At 48.8% G+C, this 20,168-nt stretch overlaps 1 protein-coding gene across 9 annotated transcripts in view; it reads right to left on the reverse strand.

The window, feature by feature from the left end:
• Nucleotides 1-20,168, reverse strand: part of RIN2 (Ras and Rab interactor 2) — a 104,626-nt gene that overhangs the window by 19,596 nt on the left and 64,862 nt on the right. For all 9 annotated transcript variants that reach the window (XM_077310344.1, XM_077310345.1, XM_077310343.1 and 6 more), the window contains 3 exons: nucleotides 18,656-18,728; nucleotides 16,708-16,799; nucleotides 9,332-10,453 (listed from right to left, as the gene is read on the reverse strand). In XM_077310344.1, the coding sequence (XP_077166459.1) occupies nucleotides 9,332-10,453; nucleotides 16,708-16,799; nucleotides 18,656-18,728 (1,287 nt within the window). The remainder of the gene's footprint in view (nucleotides 1-9,331; nucleotides 10,454-16,707; nucleotides 16,800-18,655; nucleotides 18,729-20,168) is intronic.

Genomic DNA, 20,168 nt, shown 5'->3' on the forward strand with positions numbered 1-20,168 from the left:
CAGCAGAAAGAAAACTGAGGAAAGGGTGCTCTGCCCATCCTTTTATGCCAGAAAAGGTAAGAAAACAGCAATTGGTGAGGGGGAAGAAGTCCACGTGGAGTTTTTGAGCTTCAAGATTTGTCTGCTGCAGGCCTGCACATGCATAGATGTGGGACTGCACAGGCACCATGACCAAGAATATCAGAGCATCAACAGAAGAACACTGCTATCTTCGTATCCTGTTTGAGATCTACGAGGAAGCATCTGTCTAGTCCAGCCTTTCTCAGTTTTTTTTAATCATTGAGAAACCTCTGGAACATTAATCAGTCGAGACTCCATAAGTAGCACAATTGTGCAGAATACAGTTGGGAAGCAAAGCTATGTTCACACCCACCAGGAGCCTCCCCTCCTCTTCCCATCCCTTCCAGGCCCATCATTGGCTGTTTTGGGAGAGGGGGCGAGTCAACACTGACCATATATCAGGTCACACCACCTGGTAAATGTTTAACAAATTTTAAAAAATGTATAAAAAATTAATTCTCACTCATGCAGAAAACCCTTCCAGCAAAAACCCTGGTTGAGAAAGCCCTGTCCAGTCACTAATAGGGGGAAAGCCCCTTAAGTTTGCAATGGAACTGAGACATCAAACAGGACGATAGTCCATTTTTTAACAGTAAGCATAACTGCTTCCATGACAAAATGGACATTACAGAAGTCAATGCTAATACTATTGATGGGCATGATAGTAGCAACAGTGTAAATGCAAGCAGAATTAAGCATTTCCTTTCCTACAGGTACCCATGAACATTAGTGTGCCTGGTGCCTTTGTTCCCTTGTCACGCTCCCATCTCTCACAATCTTGACACACTACTCTCACAAAACAACATTCCAAACAGCTGACCAACACTGCCTTAGTGGAACCTACTTTCTTCTGAGCCAAATTACTTCCCACCTGTCCTTCCCACCGACCACAGGTCCCCCCTCAGACATCCTCTCCATGGCCTGAACTAGTCTGTCCTCTCTAAAGGCCTTAGCTAAGTTCCGTTCCTATTATATTGTTTAGATCACTTAAATTGTGTTATTGTTGTATTTGTTTATGTTATATATTAATTCGTTCCATGTATCCCTCATGTTGTATGTAAACCACCCTGAGCCATATGGAAGGGCGGTATAGAAATCAAATCAATCGATAAATAATACATTAAGACTTGGATGCTATATTGGAAATAAAAAGAATTTCTCAGAACCTGCAATGATCATCAACGTTCCTGAGTACCTCTTGAAGTGGATGGAATGGCTTGGATCCTACACCTTTGCTCAGTGGGTGCCTCTTTCCAGGCAAGGGAGAAATTGTTTTGGAGTTTTGTTGGGTTTATCTGAACCTGAGGTTAACGTGGCATCATTCTACATACCCTCATGCTACAGTTTGGCATCTCATTTGTTTTTCAAATGCCTACTGCCTTAGTAAGAGCCTGACATTTTATTTTATTCTAGTCATAACCCTGAATCAGCAAACAATTCCCTCAAGCTTTGCAAGGACAACTAACTATGCAGGTAACTGCAGTTACCGTAGATAATTTTTAATTAAATCAAGTGACTCAGTCGTAGCTCTCTTTAATCCTACCATTAGCCACTTCAAGGTGGAAACAGGAAGTGCTTTGAGAGGTGAGTAGTTCCCCTGTGACCTCCAGAATGCCCATCTGTATCCTGTCATTAAACCCACTTTTGCTACCCTTTGAAGCAAGGCAACATGTAAACTGGAGGGATATATATGTGACTAATCTATCCTTAGCTGACCCTCCTGTCATACTTACAATACTGCCCACCACTGCTTAGAACATTTTGCCCAGTGAAACTTTGCCCAAAAGTACAATAGTCTCCCAGGATTCAAGGGTGGGTGGTCACCCTGGTTTTGCAATATAAGGATAATACTTCCTGTCTTACAGCAATGTGGTAAGAATTTTAAGCAGATAAATGTATGTGAAGCATTCCTGTACATTCAAAATTTATTTTAATTTCTAATTATTACACAGTACCAAATTGCAGTATGCATACGTTGTTGGGGTTGCTTGTTCTAGGTGGTTCTGGTTTTCTTTGGCATTTTAAGTTAGGGCAAGAAAATTAATAAATGATCAAGTGAAAGAAGAACAGACGCAACTGAGTAATGCTGGAGCAAGAAGCTTCTCCTAGCTAAACTAAGGACTGGGCCCTTGATCGGTTTCGTGAAGTTATTTTGCATGCAGTTACACAAATACATAGGAAATTGAGGATGTGAACCAGCTGAGAGTCTGAACAAGTACCCACCTCTGTGTTTAGATGCATTTGCCCACTATCACAGGTCATGGTTGCCAACACACTCTACAGCAAAGCATGTAAACTGTAGACCAGTGGTCCCCAACCTTTCTGAGGCTGGGGACCGGCAGGGCAACTGCCCCGCCCGCGCATCTTACATGCACTGGCCGCGCCCGCGCCCCGCACATGCATGGCCGAAATCGCGAATGCGCCATGCGCTACCAAAATCGCTCATGCGCGGCACTTTTGCGCATGCACGCATGCGCAAAAGTGTCACGCATGCGCGATTTTGGTCGCGCATGCGCGATGCGTGGCGTGGCCCTGGTTCCCTCTCCCCGCCCTCCCGCAGTAAGAAGCTTCCCGGGCCGCAAGCTTGCGGCCTGGGAAGTTTTTTACTGCGGGGGGGTGGGGAGAGGGAGCCGCGGCCCAGCACCGGGCCGCGGCCCGCAGGTTGGGGACCACTGCTGTAGACACATCTTGGGCAGGAATCAGAGTTGCCTGGTCCCCCCTGGACACTGGTTTTTGTTCTGAGTTTTTTTGAGGGTGAGTCAGGAAACTTCTGGAGATTTGGAAATGGAGCCCATGGGGTACAATGTCATAGAGTTCACCCCTCAAGGCATCCATTTTCTCCAGGGGAAATTACCTCCATAAACTGGAGATGAGCTGTAATCCTGCGGGATCCCCCACCTCCCACCTGGAGGCTGGCATCCCTAAGGGGATGCATTCTTCCAAACATAAATAGCTGCTTCATTGTGTAACCCATTCTCATTCAGTACCCAGAGAACTGAGCCTGAAAACCCTTTTCAGGAGGCTGGCTTTTTGCTTTCTTGCTGTGTTGTTGTTTAAGTTGTGAGGGAGTATTCTCTAGATCGGTCTTCCAGATCTATTTTACCGACTTCCTACAAGCAACCAAACCAGCCTCGTTCCAGTTATCAGTGCAGTCAACAAAAATTATACTGTTATTATTTTGCCTGATCGTCAGGAATGCCAATGGACAGCACTGGTGTTGGTCTGAAGCAGCAGAGCAAAGTTTGAGTCCAGGGGCACCTTGAAGACCAACACAGTTGAGTCAACATATAAGCGCAGACTTTATTTCATTGCACAGCACAGGATTTCAAAAGCCAACTCATACCCATTTGACCATGAAACAGCTCCCCATCCCACACAGATCCTGAGGACTTCTCCTGCAGCAGAGTTTAAAACTTCACTGCAGGAGAAGCCAGCCCCAGGGTCAATTCAGTTTTTTAAGGTTCTCCAGGGTCTAGGGGAGCAGCCTTTCACACCACCTACCATGTGAGTCCTTTAACTGGAGATGCTGGGAATTGATCCTGAGATGTTCTGCATGCCCTGCAGATGCTTCTACCACTGAGCCATGGTCCTTCCACAAAGGCCCAGTTCCCTAACCTCCTCTTACCACAGGGCCAGAACCTACAGCCTTCTGCTCTGGAAGCAGAGAGCCACTCGGGGACAGAAGCAATGGGAGGGAAAGTGCCATGCATGAGAGTCACGTGGTGGTTAAGTCCCAGTTATTAATTTGGATTGTGAACTTGTATGTTTGGACAAATCATAAAGACCATCTTCTGTAGGAGGCCACTGTCACAACTAGAGGGCGATGGCTGTAAGGAAGGCAGTCGACAAGGAGGACAAAGACGGCAGAAAAACCGGGCAGCTGAGAAGCTGTTGAGTGTTCAGAGAGAGAAGCGTGCCCCTATGGGCCCACCCCATATATGTAGTGCTGGCACTAAGAATTCACATCATGAGGAGTTCACCATCACAACATTTCTGTAGCTTTCTAGAACAGATTTCCTAAGCGCAATGTGTAGAAAAACATAGGCACATGGATCCTAACTTAACAGGACAAAACAAAACAGGACAAAACAAAAGGACAGAGCATTCTTATCTCTCCCCAACATAGTAGCAAGTACTTGTTTTAGACAAAACAATTTGATCGAGGCAGTGTCATCAGTGCGTGTGAGCTATGATCAGAGGCAGTGCCCCACTGAATGCCAGTTGTGGTAGACAGCAACAGTGCTGTGAACCAGGGTTGTGTGCTCCGGCGGCCGAAGCAGCAGTTCCAGCCTGAAGCGCACAACCCTGCTGAACTCCTTGTGGCCTTTGAGCAGCAACATGTTTGGCTAAGTAACATCCCTAAGCAAAGCTAGAATCACGATCTCTCCCCTGGCTGCCATCCTAATTTTCCTGGAGGCCGAGGGAGTACTGGGCTACCTTAACTATGTGTGGGTCCCAGAACCCAAAGGACTTTAGAGATAGCAACCAGCACCTTAAAGTGGACCTGGAAACCTGCAGTAAGCCATGCTAATGTGTGGGTTATGGTTTACGTCAGATAAAGAAGCAACGAAATCTTACAGGAGCTTTTTGGGACATCTGAGGGGCAGCCCCTTACAAACAGCATTACAACTGTCCAGTTTGAGATTACTGTGACACGGATTAGCACGGCCAGGTCAGGCAAGTCGAAATACGGGGCCAATGTTCATGCCAACTATGCTGTTTTCCCCAGTGGAGCGGGATCTAACCACTCCTAGAACCCCAACCGATACAGATAGTTCTACCAAATCAAAAGGGGGGAACCCTTTGCCTTCTGGGACTACATCTTTCACCAGCCATCCCTTTTTTTCTCGATTCATTTTCAACTTGCTCACCCTCAACCATTGGCCTAGGACAGAAGAAGAAGAAGAAGATGATGATGATATGCTACTTTTCTCTACCCGAAGGAGTCTCAAAGTGGCCTTCCCTTTCCTTTCCCCACAACAGACACCCCGTGAGGGAGGTGAGGCTGAGAGAGCCCTGATATCACTGCTCGGTCAGAACAGCTTTATCAGTGCCGTGGTGAGCCCAAGGTCACCCAGCTGGCTGCATGTGGGGGAGCGGGGAATTAAACCCGGCTCACCAGATTAGAAGTCTGCACTCCTAACCACTACACCAAGCAATAGTATCTATCTAATCCCCCTTTTAAAAGCTGTTTATTCCTGCGGCCATCACTATATCCTCTGGCATAAAATTCCACATTTTAATAATTCTTTGTGTAAAGCAGTATTTATTTTTGTCTGTCCTGAACCTTGTGCTCATCAGCCTCACTTGATGCCCTCAAGTTCTAATATTTTGAGAGAAGAAAATTTTCTCTTTGTCAACTCCCTCCACCCAGGGAATACTTCTATAAACCTATATCATGTCCCCCTTACATTCCCACTTCACCACACACAAGTTGGCCAGCTTGGTATAGTGTTTAGGAGTATGGACTTCTAATCTGGCAAGCTGGGTTTGATTCCCCGCTCCTCTCCCACATGCTGGGTGACCTTGGGCTCACCACAGCACTGAGAAAGCTGTTCTGACCAAGCAGGAATCTCAGGGCTCTCTGAGCCTCACCCACCTCACAGGGTGTCTGTTGTAGGGAGAGGAAAGGGAAGTCGAAGGTAAGCCGCTTTGAGACTCCTTCAGGTAGAGAAAAGCGGCATATAAGAAACTATATGGTTTGGGAGTCACCTGTGGCCCTTCCAAAAACTGCTCCCCAATAGCACACCCACCCTTCATTCCAGGAAAGTGGAAGAGGCCACCAGCTGAGAGATGGATAAGTTACAGGCCCCTGAGGAGACAGCCTAGTGACAGGAATTCAAATAAATTCAAATAAAGGGCCCATTCCTTTCCTACCACCTGCCCACCCTTCTTTGCACTCTGCAATCTCCCCCCAGCCCCTGGGAAGCTCCCAGGGGGAGAGCAAGAGGGCCACAGTGGGATGGTGGTAGCTTTGCTCCCCTTTCTCTGTGGCTGGCTTGCGGCCTTCTACACTCCCCGACGTCCTCTCTCTCTTGGAGCGGCTGAGCCTCATGCTGGGGATAGAGTGGGAAGGCAGAGAGGGCAATAAAAGATGCATAGATTCAACACTGGGGAGGGCACGCTGCCTGTAGGCTCAGAAGTACTCTGGTAATGTAAAATGTTATAGTTACATTTGCATGTTACTTTACTGAATGTTTGTTTGTTTCTCGGGAGGTGTCCAGAGCATGCAGTAGTAGTCATATGGCTCTTTCGGCTGGTGCTAATTGCAAAACGTGGTTTTTCTAAAAGCTGTAACGAGTACCCCTGGATTAGAAAAAGTTTTCTCCCTCTCTCGTACTAACAAGAGAGCTTGGGAGTCACAGCAATGAAAATAATCAGCAGGAGATTCAAGAAATACAAATTCACACTACTATTTTATTGTGATGGATTGTTTTAAAATGATCTCAGTTCTCAGCCTGGGGGTTGCAACCCCTATGGGGGCCGGGCGACCCTTTTCCCAGGAGTCGCCAAGGCTGCTGCCACCGCAGTCCCACCACCACCTTCTTAATGCTGCGCCCCCCTTTGGATCATCCATGCCGCCGTCACCACAGCGGCAGCAGCAGTGGCCTCGGTGACCCAAAGGGGGGCGCGGCATTAGAAAGGTTGAGAACCACTGTCCTAGATGGAAAGCGAAGCTATAAAAAGGTTTAAAATAAAATAACGACAGTTAAATATAACTCTCATGTCCAGGGACAGTGTACCCCTGAATACAAGATACTGTGAGTAAGACAGAAGGGAAGCCTTTTATCTCCTGCTGAAAATCCTGGGAACAGAATGATAAAACTAGATACCGTAAACCTTAGCACTACAACTAGAAAATGAAATACCGCAGCCTGAGATAGAAAGAAAAGCACGCAGTGATTTGCCAGCTCAAACTTTTGTTTGCTGTAGTGATGCAGAAGTGGCAGGGGAAAGATTAGGTTCGCCTTTGTCCTATTGTCTCTGCGGAATGGCCCTGTCTGCTTACACATCACTCTGTGCTTCCATCAGCAAACATCTGAGGTTCCCCCTTTGCTGTAGTTAGCTGCAAAAACCTCACAGAGACTCTTCATACAGCTTCTGATTGCTCAACTACATCCAACCAGCTAAACCAGTTGTTCCCAAACTTTTTCAGGATGCCATCCCCTTGGCTCTCAGGCCACATTGCTGGTGCCCCCCCTCCCCGCCCCCATACAAACACACACCTCTTTCCTGGTGTTAGGTCTACTGCAAATTCAAAACACATTATATTGCCAACACTTCTTTTTTGGTTGTCGTGCAGCAGCCATATTTTAGTCTGGAAACAATACATACGTTCTTTGTAAAAGTCATTTGTAAAAGCTACTTTGAGTCCTCACTGAGGAGAAAGAGAGACGAGGAAACAGAAAGAGAGAGAGAAAGATGGAGAGAAGCAAGCGGTGGGAAACCCCATGGCCAGAGGCAAGCAGGAGGCGGCTTTTCAGCCCCCCTTTCAGGGAAGGGTTGCCACCCAGAGTTAAAAATCTCCTGGAGATCTGGGGTGGAGCCTGAGAAGGGCAGAGTCTGAGGAGGGGAAGGAGCTCAGCAAGAAGATGATCTCATCCGGCCCAACGTTTCTTCGGAGAGCTAAGCAGGGCCGGCCTGGTCAGCGCTGGGATGGGAGACCACAAGGAAGTCCCGGGGGGCTCCTGCCCGGCAGCCTGCCATGGCAAGCCCCCTTGGAACGTCTCTTGTGAGGAAAATGCAGCTGCAGTCAGAAGAGTCAGACTCCTGCCCCCCTCCTGCCCCAAATTCCTCACACCACCCCTGGATCCTTCCACTGCCCCCTCCCCCATGAAGTCCCAGCTGCGGAAAATGAGTGGCGTTTTCAGCTCCTTCATGACCCTGGAAAAGAGGATAGCAGAGCTGCCTTGAGACAGCATACTGCGCACTTTGGGAATCCCAAAGCTAACCCATACAGCAATTAACATATAAAAGGCACTATTCTATCTGGCACCAACCGAGAGTTCCAACCACAGCCTTGGAATAAGAAGCAACAGGCAACCCAACCACAAGTAAACTTGTCCATTTCTTTGTGAAACACACTCAAAAACCCCAGAGCTAAAAAGAAGTGATGCAGAAACAGGAGAGCACTGTAGTTATGCAACATGCAGTGATCTCCTTCGTATTAAACTGCCAAACTATCCTGTGTTTCTTTCCTTTTTTGGGTTCTAATCACAGGATATGACTTCTTGGCAATTTATTCCCTGCATGCTGGATCAACAATGAGTCAACCATATGGAAACAGCTCCTCGATTCACAACCTGCCAAAGTTTCAGTGCAAAAACACGGGACCGTTCCCAGAGAAGGCTGCTATCGGCCTGAGCTACAGACAAACGCCTGCCCAGGAGGCTCAGCAAATGAGGCAAGGGGGAGCAAAACAATTCAGCGAAATGAGCTCATAAGGAAAGAATCTGGCTCCCAGGGAAGTTTACTACAAACCCCGCTCTCCTGCCTTTTTGAACCAGTGCCACGTAGAGACACATCATCCTAAAGGGTTAACCTGAATTTCTGGCATACGTCCCTCTGCCGCGGGCAGCCAAATGCACACATTCCCTCCAGAGACACATGAGATGCTTTCGTATGCTACAGAGAAGCAAACAGATCCTAAGGTAAAAATCGCTCCCTTTTCCCTTTCAGAAATCATCTCCGCCTTGCTTTACAGCCCCTTATTGCTACCCTGCAACCCGAAAGCAAAAACAAACAAAATACCCAAAGGGAGGACAAAACACATTACATATCAGTTGAGCTGCTTTGTTTTGATATCTGCAATATAGGTTTGAAAGTTCTGGTGTCACCGGGCATGTGAGGGTGGCTATTAAAAAAAGATACACCACTTGACTGGACGGAAAGACATGTAAGTAGGACTGCAACCTCATTCATCATCAGCGTTGGAGGAGTTGTGCCTGGGCCGTGTATCTCCTCTCAGGGACCCTTAGCCTGGCCGCCCTCCCTCCCTCCCTCCCCATCAGGGTGTGGACACTGTAAACCCTGATGACTTTCGGAAAGGCCCCTTCAGGCTGTGGTGCTGTATGTTTTGTTTTTCACAATTTTTAATTTTTTTATAAACCTTCCCCTCAATAAAATGGATTTTAATTTGGAAAAGAAGACACCATTTCAAACTACCAATAAGAAAATCTGGCCCTGCAAACTGGCCCCAAAATAGTAATCCCAAGATAATCTGCCATTTCTCACAGGTGAGTTGAAGCCAAGGAATGGCCCCTTCACTTACCTATTTGGTCTTCCGGGATCAGCGATTCGATGGGAGGGTCCAGCTCCGAGCTCTGGGACAAGTAGCTTTTGACTTGGGTCATAAACTGCCGGATCGTCTGCAGCAAGTCTGTGCTGGAAACGTGGCATTCTTTGTTCTCCTGCAGGAAGCTCACATAGTCCTGCACCAGGGAACCAAAATAGGTGCGCTTGTCTCGAGACAGCTCTGCGATCTTCTTGATCATCCTCTTTTCGGGGGTCATGAAGGAGCTGAAAACGCCGCTCACTTTCCGCAGCTGGGACTTCACGATTTTGGGGAGCACAAATGAACTGCTCCTTTTCTTCTTGGGCTTCAAGGGAGGCGCCATGCTCTCCTGGTCGCTCTCCCCTTCGTACTCTTCCAAGCTGCTGTTGGTGTCCCCATCGTAGGCAAAGAGCGGCATGCTCCGGTCAAACTCCAGCGAGTCAGAGGAGGAGGTGGAAAGACTCATGTCGCTCAGTCGCTGCCTCCCTCCATTACACTGAGCTGGTGACTCAGAACATACAACCAAGCCCTTTCGGCTGCCGGCCGAAGTCTGCGGAGGCAGAGCTCCACCTGGAATGCTCACAGTCTCCGGCCCCTGCACCGAGGGACGGTTTGGCTGCGCTCCTTCTGAGCTGCTCTCGGCTTCCAAAGAGAGTGCCTTCTTCTTCAGGCGAGGTGGTGGAATGGGGGTCGGCTTCTTCTGCAGCAGATCCAAGTCACAGTGCTTGTTGTGAGCAGTGCTTTCTGGCGAGCTCGCCTGGTTTACAGTTCTGGACAGCTGGGGGCTCGTGAGGAGGCTATGAATAGAAGGTGGGGGAGGCCTGGGTGGAGGAGAGCGAGCCCTCTCCAGACCATTCCCGTCTTGCGTTCTTAGGCAGGGCCTTTTCAGATTTCCACCGATATCTTGGCTGTGCACTTTCAAGAAGAGAGGATTAATAAAGCACAAGGCTCCGTTGGTCTGGCTGCATTCCAGCTCCGAAGGCGTCCTGGTCCTTATAGAATGAACTCCATTTATGAGGCAGAGCTGCTGGGAGTCTTTGGAAATGCAGTCAGGAGGCAGGGGCTGCTGGAGAGGCGGCAGGCTGTGCAGTCTGTTGTTGGCCGGAGAGCTCCAAAAACCTGAAAGTCATTATGGAGTTACGGTAAGAATGCAAACATTTTGCAGCTGGCTGCTCAGAACACTCTGCTCAACAACCCTCGCAGAAAGGAAAGGCCTTTAACAGCCAGCACAGAGGCACTGAGGTGGGGCCAGAGGTGGGGAATCCAAACTGCAACACTCTTAGGGATGCCAGATCCCCGCTGAGGCCAGGAAAACACACTGAGACCACAAACAATGTCCTGATGTCACCCGGAAGTGACGTTGGCACGCTGGGGCCGCTGGGGGCCGACACTCTGGTTTTTGAGCAACAATCTATATAATTTGAGGCCATTTTTTAACCAGAGTTTTTTCCAAAAGCCAGAGTGTTACCCCCAATGTTTCTGGGCTGACTGTAATATAGGGTTGCCAATCTCCAGATGGCACCTAAAGATCTTCCACTCCAGACTTATTGTAGACTTCCTGGACTTTCTTACTGTAGAGCAGTGGTCCCCAACCTTTTTTAAGCTGAGGACCAGCAGTGCAACTGCCCCGCCCGTGCATTGCGCACGCACGGTCGCAGCCGCACATCGCGCATGCCAACCCACGGGACCAAGGCAAAATTTTCGAGCCTTCAGGGAGTGGCGGGATAAAAATCTAATGAATAAAAGTTTGTAAGTCAAACAAAAGTTTACTTAAGAATAGCTGAATGTAATGAACCAACTTCAAACCATAATATCTGGTCCTGGCTTGATGTAAACTTAGCAATCATGGTCCATGGAGTGTTCTGTGTTTGGATGATCATACTATTCATTGTTATCTTAATTAAACCATAGTTTTCTGTTGCACCCGAATGCAATCATCTAGTTATGCCTTCTTGACCATGGTTTATCTGAATTAAGCCCCACAGCAGGCTTATTCCTTAAAACTTAAGGGGCAGTAGCCAAATCAACCAGCATTTCTAACCAGGTTGATCTGGAAGCTCCCAGTGTTTCAGAAATGGTAACAATTGTTGTTTGAGAACTTTTGAATGGATGGTTTTCTTCTGATGCCTCTGATGTAAATGAAGGGGGGGGGGGCGACATCTCTCCATCCTTTAATTCAGGGGTAGTCAAACTGCGCCCTCCAGATATCCATGGACAGGGGCTCATGGGAATTGTAGTCCATGGACATCTGGAGGGCCACAGTTTGACTACCCCTGCTTTAATCAGTTCTTATTCTCTAACTCACTTTAAAAGGTACATTTGCAAAAGTTCCTGCAGGGCCCCCAGGTCTTCCGAGAGCTCGTTCCACCAGGTCGGGGCCAGGACTGAAAAGGCCCTGGCCCTGTTCAAGACCAGGCAAATCTCCTGTGGGCTGGGAACCACGAACAAATTAGTACCCACAGAGTGCAAGGCCCTGCAGGGGCTAGACCACAAAGGGCCTTAAAGGTTAAAATAGAAACCTTGTACTTGTTCCGAGCACAACTAGCAACCAAGGTGTTCCTATGAGGACCCTAGCAACTGCATTTTGCACCAGCTGCAATTTCCCAGTCAAGGACAAGGGAAGGCCCACATAGAGTGAGTTATAGAAGTAAATCCTGGAAGTGGGAACAGATAGGGCACTAGTAGTAGGGTTGGGCATTTCTGTGTCCAAAGTGACCATTCGTGCCTGAAGTAGCCAGTGCTGCGGTACGGGGGGGGGGGAGGTGTGGGCACTGGAGCAACAGCACCCACACCTCCCCTCCCCCATTGCACCGCAGTGCTGGCTGCTTCAGGCACGAATGGTTGCTTTGGACGCAGAAGCACCGAATCACAAGATGTCATAGTCCCATTGTATACGGCACTGGTCAGACCACACCTGGAGTACTGTGTGCAGTTCTGGAGGCCTCACTTCAAGAAGGACGTAGATAAAATTGAAAGGGTACAGAGGAGAGCAATGAGGATGATCTGGGGCCAAGGGACCAAGCCCTATGAAGATAGGTTGAGGGACTTGGGAATGTTCAGCCTGGAGAAAAGGAGGTTTGAGAGAGGACATGATAGCCCTCTTTAAGTATTTGAAAGGTTGTCATTTGGAGGAGAGCAGGATGCTGTTCCTCTTTAAGGAAGGAGAGCAGGATGCTGTTTCTGTTGGCTGCAGAGGAAAGGACGTGCAGTAAAGGATTTAAACTACAAGTACAACAATATAGGCTAGATATCAGGGAAAAAATTTTCACAGTCAGAGTAGTTCAGCAGTGGAATAGGCTGCCTAAGGAGGAGGTGAGCTCCCCCTCACTGGCAGTCTTCAAGCAAAGGTTGGATACACACTTTTCTTGGATGCTTTAGGATACTTTGGGCTGATCCTGCGTTGAGCAGCGGGTTGGACTAGATGGCCTGTATGGCCCCTTCCAACTCTATGATTCTGTGATTCTGTAATTCTGTGAACCCAGCCTCACCTGGCAAAGGTGGAATAACACCAGGTGAGCTACTCTAATGACCTGCACCTCCACAGAAAGAGATGAATTAAGGATCTCTCCCAGATTCCTGGCACAGGGCAAGATGCACCCTGGACAGGTCAGGCAGACGCACTTCCTGGCCTGCCCCCTTCCTTCCCAGCCACAGGACCCCCTTCCTGGAGGGGTGAATTTCAGGCAACTTTGCTCAAGCCATCCAGCTACGGCTTCCAAACATCTGGCAAATATTTCCAGGGGGAAGTCTGGCTGGCTGTCCGTGGGGAGACAGAGCTGGGTGTCATCTGCGTACTGATGACATCCCAGCCCCAAACTCTGGAGCAGCTGGACCGGACGGCACATGAAGGTGTTGAAATGCGTGGGGGAGAGAATATATTCTCCTCTCACTTCTCGCCAGATGACCCACTTCTCTGTGTGCATTCACAATGGCAGCCTCTGCTTAAGGGTCTGGGTGAATTCATCTATAAACATGTGCATTAAAAGTCCTCCTGTAGCGCAAAAGAGTGTGAAAGTATTAAGAACTTAGGCAAAAATATCTTGCAGGCTTGAAAACTAGTGAGACCGAAAACCCCCCAGGCTCCCCACCCATAGACCAATGTTCTCTCTCCTGGTCACTCGTTTACTCCAGCGTCTGAGGAGGGTTCCCCTCTTCCGCTATTGTTCATTCTATACGATTCACACTCTCCAGGGACAAGCTTATCCCCACTAAGATAACTAGCAGTCACACGGTAAGATGGGGACCGATACGCCACAGGAGTGCGGGGGATGGAGTTTGCTCTCAGCTGTCCGCGTCACGGAAGAGAGTGGCATCCCTTCCTGGGACTGTCACACTGCTGGCCGGGTCCCAACCATGTCCCTGCAGACCCAGGAGGGGGTGGCTGTGGCTCACTTGGGGGGGGGGCAAAATACCTCGAAGCAGCAGCTCTGAGCCTGCCTCCCTCGTCTCCTCCGCACTCCTTGACATGCCATGCCCGTTATGACACACACTCCTTCCCCTTCCCTTGCTCCCATGAAACACAGGTTGAGCTGGCATGGAGTGAAACATAAACACATTCCTGGCATCTAACCCATCACTGCCTCAGCCCTAATCAGAAGGGAACGAAACAATATTGCACCCAGAAAGCAGCCTCTTTTGGAGCACACAGAGACGATTCTCTGGGTGGTCCTCATCCCTGTGCGAACTGAAGGGCAACTGCAGGACCACACAGCCGGCTCCCCACTTCAGCCCCCCACATGCATCATGTCCCCCTCACAACGAGACAGCATTTACAAAGAGAGAGCTCAGGAACTAGACCTCTGTAGCCTTACGATACTGTGGCAACAGAGAGTGTCCCACTTGCTTGCTTTTTAAAAGGAAATATCAAGATCTTGTAGCTGCAAAGGTTTAAGGGGAAACGGGTAGCATGCCCTTTTCTCCCACTAAGCCCTCAGAGAAAAGGGCAAGAGACTTGCTACTTTCTTCAGACCAATGCCAGAAATTCGTAGATGGCAGCAACAGATTGTTATAACCCTATAATGCTATAGTGATCTAGCAATTCCTGGTTTGCTTCTGTTTTAAGCTAGTGGGATAGGGCAAACGGCACCAGTGATCATGCCAAATCAAATTGGGGAAACCTTGCAGCAAAGCAGTGGGGACGACAAAAGCAGCATGAACGGAAATGGCATCCAGAGCAAAGAAACCATATGGGAGCAGACTTACGGGAACAGCGGCTCCCATCTTCCTCTACCCCCTCCTTTCCTCCTAGTGGGAGGGAGTTTCGAGGCAAGCTACAGCAAGCAAGCACAGTTCTGCAGCAAGCTCCCCTTCAGGAAGGCCTGCTGCACCTTCCAATCCACAGCAAGTCTTCCGATCCAGCCCAGACATTTGAACTGCGCTGTCTTGTTCAAGGGAAAGCAAAGGGGGACCCAGTGTTGAGACAGTTAGTTTCAGTTCCCTGTATATCTACTTGCCTTTCTCCATGACTACCAAAGCCAGAACAAATTGTGCAAAATAGTACAAAAGGCAGAATAATTCAAAAAATAAATTATGCAAAGTCTGGGAAAATTTAAACAGGTTGCAGCATTTTCTTGCGGTATAATGTGCCTCGCCTGGCTATGGACCAGCCTCTCACGAAGCCACAAACACACAGCCCCTGTATCCACCTGGACAGAGCAGCCTCCATGAAGAGAATGTTTGGAGAATTCAAAGGGACAGAAGTCCTTCATTTCTGCTCTCCAGTCAGATTGCAAGAAGGGACACTCAGCCACACATGCCCTTCTTTGGGAATTAGTGAGACCGGCATCTGAGCTCTCGAGGGAATGCTTGTTTTAAACTAGATTGCACTTCATGGATATCTTAATCTCCATCAACTGCCCGTGTAGCAGGCAAATAAATACTGTGTAAAAATACTAAGTAAAATTATCCAGGCCTCCCCTTCTCATAAGCATTTATAACGTCTGTAAAACATATTATTCTTGAAAAATGGTTGTAAAGACAGAAGGTCTACAGAAGCCAGCAGAAAAAATATCCTTTCACTACTATCGTGAGTAACTCATGTCCTCTGAGAATCTGTATGGCAGGGGTAGTCAAACTGCGGCCCTCCAGATGTCCATGGACTACAATTCCCAGAAGCCCCTGCCAGCACTCACTGGCAGGGGCTTCTGGGAATTGTAGTCCATGGACATCTGGAGGGCCACAGTTTGACTACCCCTGCTGTATGGTAAAGTGGACAAGAATATTAGACTAGTGTTCAGAGCAGAGTTCAAATTCCTGCTCAGGTGGTTTTGGGGCCAGGAAATATGTCATAACCCAACCTAACTCACAGGGCGGTCGTGAATGAGGGACATGGGTTAACTACCCTACTTTCCGAGGGAAAAAAGAAACTGTCACTTTCTGGAGCTCAGAAGACAAACAGAAGACAAACACTTCCATCATCCCAGTCAGGGGTGGCCAAAGCGATACTGACAGGGCTCATGGGAATTGTAGTCGATGGGCAAAGCCACCGTTTGGCCACCCTGATCCCAGTCTAGAAGCTTCATTTTGTTCCTTCCAAGTGAACTGAAGCTGCTCTGTACTGAGCGAAACCACTGCTCCGTCACAGTCCTTATTGTATACCCAGACAGGGAGTGGCTCTCCAAGGTCTGTCATATCACCAGCTACCAGATCCTTTAACTGGAGATGCTAAGAATTGAACCTGGGACCTTCTGCCATGAACTCACAACAGGATGCTCTACTACTGAGCCATAGAGGCAGGGAGAAACCAGCCCTGGAGGCAAAAGAATGTTGCCAGATCTCAGGTGAAAGAATTCTGGCTCGTCACTTTTCCACTTGTTTCTCCCCACCATCATTCCAAGAAAGGCAGGCCTGGGGAGGCAGACTGGATGGCACCTCTTCAGACCAGTACTATCATCTATTTATTTATCATATGTAGTGTGCGTAATGCAGCCAGGAGATCCTAAGACTGCCTGGTTGGCAGGCAAGAGACGTTCAGAGGTGGTTGCACCTGCCCCTGCATCACGACCCTGGTATTCCTCGGAGGTCACCCTTCAAGTGCTAGCCAGGGCCGACCCTGCTTTGCTTCCAAGCTCTGATAGGATCTGGCTTGCCTGGATTATTCAGGTTGAGCAATAATTTGGAACACTCCCCTGCATTCAAACACTCCCCACAAAACAAAATATCAGCACAAAACATGCCCAAGCAAAGGGAGAGAACAGAAGCTCCCTGCTAGCTTGACAAGTGTTGTATTTTCATAAAGCATTTTTGCAAAACCATGTGATCATCTCTGCATCTCCCTAAGAGCACGATCCTTCTCCTAAAGCTCCACTTTGGCACATGATTTCTGACGCAAGGGAAATCCACACAGGCCAACCCAACCTAACAGGCATACTCACCCAGTCCTTGCTGGGCCACCTCTTCCAGCTCGGCCTCTGTTGTGGCTGCAGCGACCGCGCGGGGCAGCTTCAAAGTGAACGGCAAGACGTCCCTGGTTGGGAAACTAAGAATTATTTCTCTTATTTTGGCGCTCCTGGGCACCAAAAGCATTACTCCTCGCAAAATGAGCAACGATTCCAGACATGCACGTTTTGTTCAGAAGCAGTTATGTGTTCTTAAGCGCTTCCTTTTAAAATTCCAATCCTTACTTCTCTATTGGTGAGCCTACAGCATGTTTGTCTGAGGGCTGAGAGTTCTATTTTAACAGGAAGATTCAAGTCTGCTTTCCGCTCTGCAAAGAAACATTTACATAATCAAGGAACTGGAAATGATCCTGAGGGTCTGACGTGCACAGAAAATATGTCTCCATTGTGAGAGCGGAATGCAAAGTCTACCTGCCCAGGACATGAAAACAGCTGGCATCCTCAGATGCAAATCACTGATAGGCCATAGCTTGCAGGTACAGCCCAGCCCAGCCCTGGCTCAACTCCTGGTATCTTCAGTTAAAGAGCCAGTGGCTAGAGCTTGGCGAGGGAAGCCAATCACGCACTCTCCGCGTCCCCTACCTCACAGAGTTGTTGTGAGGATAAAATGCAGAAGGTGACAACACAAGCCGCTTGGGGTCTCCCACTGGGGAAAAGGTGGGATATAAGTGATGGAAATAAATAATGGAAATCAGGCAGCTGTGGTGGGAAAGAGCTCTGAAGTCTTGAGGAGCCACAGCCAGTCCTAGCAGATAACCCAAGCTGGAACTCACTGTTCTGACTCAATATCAGGCGACTGCTTATTACTCATGGTAAATATTGTTAAGGACAGAAGTCAGAAAAGGATGGCCCTTTTTTTCCAGTGCTAGTATCTGTCGAGAAGCAGCTGCTGCCACCCACACACAGGGAAGGAACCACCACTGGCAGCCTGCCCCGATGCCAGCGAAATCCTCAGGAACAAGCTGATTTAGCCAAGTAGGGGTTGAGTCAGCAAACGAGGTCAGCCCCAAAGGCAGAGCTAGATAAAGTTTCCTGGGCTCATCACTTTGTATTTGGAAATGACTGATGTCCAAAATTAATTAGTAAAGAGTGGAGGGATTTAGTATACCAGGGATGGCTGCTGGAATTATATGGTTAATCTTCTATATGGGCCACATTTTTGCGGACCCAAGAACCAATACGAACCAAGCGTTTGGTTCAAAAGCCAAACTGGTTCATAGAGGTTTGTGACCCCTGTTTTCTTCCCCATGCTGCTTTTGTCTATGAAATCCTGTGCAAAGAATAAAGCAGGTCTCTACTGAAATGGTTTGTAGCTGTCAAGGCTCGGGAAAGGAAGGCTGCGCCCTGGAACAGTCAGAGGAGGTCAGCTGCAGCTGGGGCCTTGAGGAGGCAAAGCAGCCTTTTAACACGTCAGGGAGGGTGGGGCAGGGCCTCAGTCCAAAAGGCCATTGGCCCAGATTCCATTCAATCACCAGAGGCCCACCTTGAGAAGAGGCATTGTGGTCAGCCTGCCTCCAGGAAACCCCTTATTGGGCCAGCCCAGGAAGCCCAGGGAAGATAGGCCAAATGAATCCTAAAAATCCAAAGGGAGAGGCAACGGGCAGGAGAAGGGAGGGGATCAGGGTGAAAACAACCCCACCCCCCCTTGCTCTATTCTGAGGCTCTTCTCTGGGAAATCCTAAAAAATGAACACTTGAGGGCGCTACAGCCCCAGGCTCCATCCCTGAACAAACAGGGAAGGGGAAATCCAAACAACCCCTGGATTCATGGGGGGGATGGGGGGGTCAGTAGAAAAGGTCCCTCGGGTGGTGTGGCCTCTACTGGAAGTGAAAGGCTCCCAGCCTTTGTGTCTATATTTGAAATCTCTGTAAGAGTAGCAAGAAGCTTAATTTTAAGCTTAATTTTAAGCGAATTCAAGCCTTACCTGCTAATACAGTAGAAAGCAATCAGCCTGAATAAATCAGCAAAACTTATCCCGGATCCTTCCAAGGAAAAAGCTGAGAAGCAAGAGAAAAGAAGCTCAGTTGCTCAATACATGTTCCGAGAAACACGGTTAAGCATGTTTTCTGCGTAGGAATGAATCCGCAGAACACAAACAGTTGGTCACAAACATCTGGAATAGCGCAGCCAAAGATCTGTAGCAACAGCCTTGGCTTAAAAAAAAAATCTGAACATGTCCTAATCGTTCAGTAAGCAGGTCACAAAATCTGAATTGCACAACAGTTGAAAACAGAAAAAAACAGCTGGCACATCCACAAGCTGCAGGCAGTGGGCCACCAAAATCAGCTGGGCTTCCATGAATCAGGCCTGCAACAAAAGCCCTTCCAGGGCCACAGGTGTGCCTCAATATGAGTTTTGTGCATCTAGATAAATTTAGTAAGACACGTTTTACAATTTATTTATTTACTAGAGGCAAAGCCCAGTGCAACCAGGAATGCATTGGGTGCTAGGATGCAGGCTTGCACTGGGTGCTGGTGGTCCTTGCCCTGGTCCCCACTTGACCTTGAGATCCAATCTGGTGTAGTGGCTAAGTAGAATGAAATCACAAGAGCAGATTTGATTCCCCTGAACCTCCCCCATGTGCAGCCAGCCAGATTGCTCCTGGGACAAGGCAAGGGGGAAGGAAGAAGGAAGAAGAAGGAAGTTAGACAGGAAAAAGAAAGAAAAAAAGAAGGAAGGAAGGAAGGAAGGAAGGAAGGAAGGAAGGAAGGAAGGAAGGAAGGAAGGAAGGAAGGAAGGAAGGAAGGAAGGAAGGAAGGAAGGAAGGAAGGAAGGAAGGAAGGAAGGAAGGAAGGAAGGAAGGAATGGAGGGAGCTAGAAAAAGAAAGGCAGAAAGAAAGACAGGAAACAGAGAAGAAGGGAGGAAGAAAAGAGCGAAAGAAAGGAAGTTGCCTTGCAGTATTGGGCCCTGGACTCACCTTCCCGTTTGAATCCCCAAGGGGAAAGTCAGGCACGGCAAGGCCAGCACACTTTAGTTGGTACGATTGGACCTTTGCAGCCTGGATGCTCCCCCCCTTGAATCCCCACCATCCCAGGCTCCCAGGATGGTGGGGAAGTCAGGCATGGCAAAGCCATCAAGTCTTGGAGCCCGGGATGAGGCCTTTGTGGCCTGGATCCTCCCCACCCACCTCCCCGTTGTCCTGGGCTCCTTTGGAGGCAGTACAGGTCCAGTTGGGTTTTCTTGTTTTCGGGGCCTTCTTGCAACCCTGGACCTGGACAGGCGCCGTCAAAGTCTGCACAGGCCACAGTAGGGCCACTTGGGCTGTGGGTGAGAATCTGCGGCGCCCTCCTGCCCCCCCCAAAGTCAGCCAGGCCATGCAGTGGCCTCCCCAGGCCATGCAGTGGCCTCCCCAGGCCATGCAGTGGCCTCCCCAGGCCACTGGAGGGCCTGTCCTGACCATGGGTAGCCGTTTCCTGGCCTCCCACCCCCACCCCCC

The sequence above is a fragment of the Paroedura picta genome, chromosome 14 (genome assembly GCF_049243985.1).
Source record: "Paroedura picta isolate Pp20150507F chromosome 14, Ppicta_v3.0, whole genome shotgun sequence".
Lineage (NCBI taxonomy): Eukaryota > Metazoa > Chordata > Lepidosauria > Squamata > Gekkonidae > Paroedura > Paroedura picta.